The sequence below is a fragment of the Grammomys surdaster genome, unplaced genomic scaffold (assembly GCF_004785775.1).
Source record: "Grammomys surdaster isolate TR1022 unplaced genomic scaffold, NIH_TR_1.0 126086, whole genome shotgun sequence".
Lineage (NCBI taxonomy): Eukaryota > Metazoa > Chordata > Mammalia > Rodentia > Muridae > Grammomys > Grammomys surdaster.
In genome coordinates, this window is record NW_021620894.1 from 44,343 (window position 1) to 48,324 (window position 3,982).

The 3,982-nt window shown below is 43.8% G+C and overlaps 1 protein-coding gene across 1 annotated transcript; it reads right to left on the reverse strand.

Annotated features, from left to right (window-relative positions):
* Positions 1–309: 309 nt before the first annotated feature.
* LOC114611083 (secreted seminal-vesicle Ly-6 protein 1) lies at positions 310–3,705 on the reverse strand. The gene is made up of 4 exons (XM_028755729.1): positions 3,627–3,705; positions 2,870–2,983; positions 2,257–2,415; positions 310–520 (listed from the first exon to the last, which is right to left on the reverse strand). Exons 1-3 carry the CDS (start codon positions 3,685–3,687, stop codon positions 2,291–2,293), a joined length of 300 nt encoding a protein of 99 aa, XP_028611562.1. The 5' UTR covers positions 3,688–3,705; the 3' UTR covers positions 310–520; positions 2,257–2,290.
* Between the last annotated feature and the right edge of the window lie 277 nt (positions 3,706–3,982).

A 3,982-nucleotide genomic window follows, 5' to 3' on the forward strand; every position in this document is an offset into this window, starting at 1 on the left:
GCACCAGCATGGTAGAAGGATCGTACTTATTCCTGAAAGTTCATCTTGAACCTCCACATGTGTCATGGCATGACAACACAGAAACACACACAAAATAAATAAACGTAGATATTGTGTAATTGAAAGTAATCTAGCCGGGCGGTGGTGGCGCACGCCTTTAATCCCAGCACTCGGGAGGCAGAGGCAGGCGGATTTCTGAGTTCGAGGCCAGCCTGGTCTACAGAGTGAGTTCCAGGACAGCCCGGGCTATACAGAGAAACCCTGTCTCGAAAAACCAAAAAAAAAAAAAAAAAAAAAAAAAAAAAAAAAAGAAAGTAATCTAGACAACCACGCAGGATTGATGAAAAACTTTAAAGGTATACAGTGGAGGAAAGAGCATCAAGTCTAATATAGTAAGTTACATGTAGACGACAAAAGATGTCTAAGCCATGTGATGGAAAGACAAGGTATCGTCTTCAAGACAAGGTCAGTAGTAGAATGCTTGCTGACATGCTCCAGAGCCAGGATTCAATGAATAGCACTGAAAAGCAAAGTTATAATGATCTTAATATTTGTAAGTATATACATACTCACATGTAAATACATATAAATACACATTATAATTTATTAATGATTTTAAAGCTTTGGAATTTATTAATGATTTTAAAGCCTGGTCAGGTAAACAAGCTGTGTCTCTGCAGAGTGGGATGGGATTACTAGCCATGTTTCCTGTGGACAGGATTGTCTGTATTTTCTCAGTTGAGTATGCAATGTGCTAGAAAAGAAATTACAAAAATAAAGATGTCAACAACATCAACTTTAAATTTATGTAATTTACTAGGAATAAAGCTAAACTGGGCAATCTTTCCATGTGTACACAAAATAGAATCAGATGCTGTGATGCCGAAGTGTCTTCAGCCCATGTGATGGCTAATATTACTGTGAACTTCATTGTATCAAGGATGTCCAAGACATTCCTCAAACACCTCTCAGGAAGAGTCTGTGATATTTCTAGACTTGATTAGGCTATGAAGTCTCTGACCCAATTAATGATTTAAGCCATGGATTCTTTCACATTTTGAATGGATTATTAACGGTGTTACAGGCTGGGTTGAGGAAAGCAGCCACTAGGGTTGTTGCCTTGGAGACAGCTCTATCCTGTCCTGATCCCTGCCTTCTATGCTCAGCTATGTATCCTACATGTCATGATGTGAATAGTGTTCTACTGCATGCTCCCTCCATGATGAAAACCACCAAAATCATAACATAAAATAGATCATTGCTGTGTTACACTGCTTTACTCAGGTCAAAATAAACCAGATACTATATGACTTCCATTCGATGAATAAGAATGAGGATATTTGTAGCTGTGTGTATTACCAATGCTAATTATGTCCCCTCTCAAAAAAAAAAAATGTGTGCATGAGGTCTGCACATAGCTTCTGGGAACATGCCCCCCAGTTGGTCCTGATTGGTAAATAAAGATGCTAACAGCCAATAGTTGGAGAGGACAGACAGAGGCAGAATTTTAGGATTCCCAGCTTGGGACTGAGAGGAGAAAAAGATTTGCCATGCCTGAGTGGGAGAGTGTGGAGGACAGGAGAGGAAAGACACCATGCCTGAGAAGAGTGCAGGGCAGAGAGTCATAGCCACCATGTGAAGGAGCCAGAAGAGCGTGGTCCAGAGGGCTGCCCAATTGGATCCAGAGCAACCAAGAAAGAACATAGAATTAGTAAGTAATAAGTCAGGATTAACTGCATGGAGGTTAGGCAGTGGCCCAGATATTGTGCTGTTTAAGGCATATTAAAATATAAAGGCTGCACATGTGCCTTTTATTCGGGAACATAAACCACTGAGTGGGAAGTAACCCACACCCAGCTTTGTTTATTAATATTTAATACAACAGATATGTACTGGAACTAATGTTGGCTAGCAACCTTGGCAGAAGAGGCATCAATAGTCTGAAGGTTTATGAAGAGTAGGTGTGAGATCTGTCATATTCACTAATATAAAAACCAGTGTTGATAAAGGTAACAGAGAAAGGAATATGGGCAAGTGTGGTAAATGTCTCTTACTGAGGGAAAGACGGAGGAAGGGAAGGAAGGAACAAGAATCTAAAAGGGGGAAGCACTGGGGAGTGGGAAGCAGAGAGCATCTCTCTGTCCCTAGCTGAACTGCTGAAACATCAGCAGCAGATGCCGGTCCCAGGCTGCTGTCAGGACTTGGCGGTGCAGGGAACAGATGTTGTGAGAGCACAGGGAAGGGGTAAGGACTCACCCGCAGCAGAATTGAGCAAGAAACGGCCTGGCCTCTAAAACTCATTGCAGAGTGATTGGTCATGGCAACATGAAAAATCCAGTGTTAGATTCCCATGGATGAAAGTCTTATTTAAGCAGAAGGAGGAACAATCTTGCATCCCTAAGAGAATATCAACACCTGCACAAGAAGAAAAGCAACAAACATGAATATTTGTGAAATCAGAGTCTCAGTAAATGAGGAGAGTTATGCTCCCCAGTGTAATCTATGCCATCCACATTGGGGTGACTGTAGTTACCTTCAATCCACCTGTAATCTGGCCTGCAGGAAAGCCTCCTATCCCCAAGATTGCTGGGTAGAATTTTACGGTTCAAATTCTCTTGCCACTGAATGTTTCCCATTAAAGCTTTTCAAGACCATGCAAAGACCACCCCCCCCGCCCCCTACACAAAAAAGTGTATCTGGCCAAGAACAGAAGACAACCAGTACCAAGTACTAAAGAGCCCTGTCCTGAGTTTACACAGAAACACAGTCCCACACACAGTTTCTGCTTTGTCCCCAGGAGTGTCACAAGTGTTACTTCATTTGTCGACAGCAAGCAGGATCACCCTGAGGTCTCCCAGGCTTGACTCACCTTGAGAAATTACCAGGATGCCACATTCCTGGTCCTCTTTAGCCTCACAGGTGGTGTTTCCTTTCACACAAACTCCATCTGAGTTTAACATGGCACAGTCCCAACATCTCAGGGCTGAAAAGGCAAAACTCAAGGGTAAGAGGTTCACACATAGCCCAAATTCAACCCAGAGCTGAGCCTTTAGCAATCATCAATGAGTAGGAAACAGTGACCAAGGAAAGAGTTGTATGTATGCTGAGCTGAGCCCTACAGGGTGGAACCTAGGAAGGAGTTAAGAAGAGCCAGGTTTCCCCACTTCAACTACTGAGTAAATGGACAGGGCTGTACGGAGGAAGACCAGAGCTGTGCTGTAGGAGCTTGAGCCTACTACCTATGAGCAGACAGGTGCTCCCCATGACGTCATTATCTGCATCCTGTCAAGGACCTTCCTGCATCATTGCCAATGCAAATATAGGCCTGTGCACAGGTCAGCTGGAGGAACTGAGAATATTAGCTTGTTAACAACTGAGAAGGAGAACTGAAGGACTATGAGAACGAACTCCAGGACCACAGCTGTGACAAAGAAGCCAAGGAAATAGAGAAGACCCTACTATGTACAAGAAAGAGCAAGGAAGGAAGGCAGGGTGAGAACATGGAGATGAAGGGTGTAGAGTCACTTATTAAAGCAGGCCAGTCTTGTATCTTACTCCTCACCTCCCAAAACCCAATACCCTTCGATAGATTGTCTTCCTGCTGACACCGTCTGCCACGATCTCACCTTGCAGGAAGCCCACCACAAAGGAGAGGCCCAGCAGGAGGAGCAGGATATTCTTCCCCATGGCAGTGATTTCCCAGGTAAAGAGAGCAGGACAGATCACTAAAGGCCTCAACTATGCATGCCTATATATGAGCTGAGGCTAGAAGGGAAAGCCAATAGGATCCCAAGCCAATGGGCTGAGCAGATAGCCGGGGGGGGGGGGGGGGAAGCACAGATCCTACGTGCTTCACTATGTCTGCTCGCTTCTACCCCACTACGCAATGGTTCAAATTCTTTTGGATTCTTGTCTACATATTTATTTCACTAACTTTCCAATGGGGATTAATCGCTGTGATATTTTTGAGACTGGGTAACTG

Bases quoted from the DNA above. Each gene is read 5' to 3' on its own strand.
- LOC114611083 (XM_028755729.1), bottom strand. From the start codon at position 3,687: ATGGGGAAGAATATCCTGCTCCTCCTGCTGGGCCTCTCCTTTGTGGTG. The intron at 2,984-3,626 runs GTGAGATCGTGG...TTGCCTTTTCAG, and splicing joins TGTGGTGGGCTTCCTGCAAG to CCCTGAGATGTTGGGACTGT. The intron at 2,416-2,869 runs GTGAGTCAAGCC...CTTCTTGTGCAG, and splicing joins CATCCTGGTAATTTCTCAAG to GTGTTGATATTCTCTTAGGG.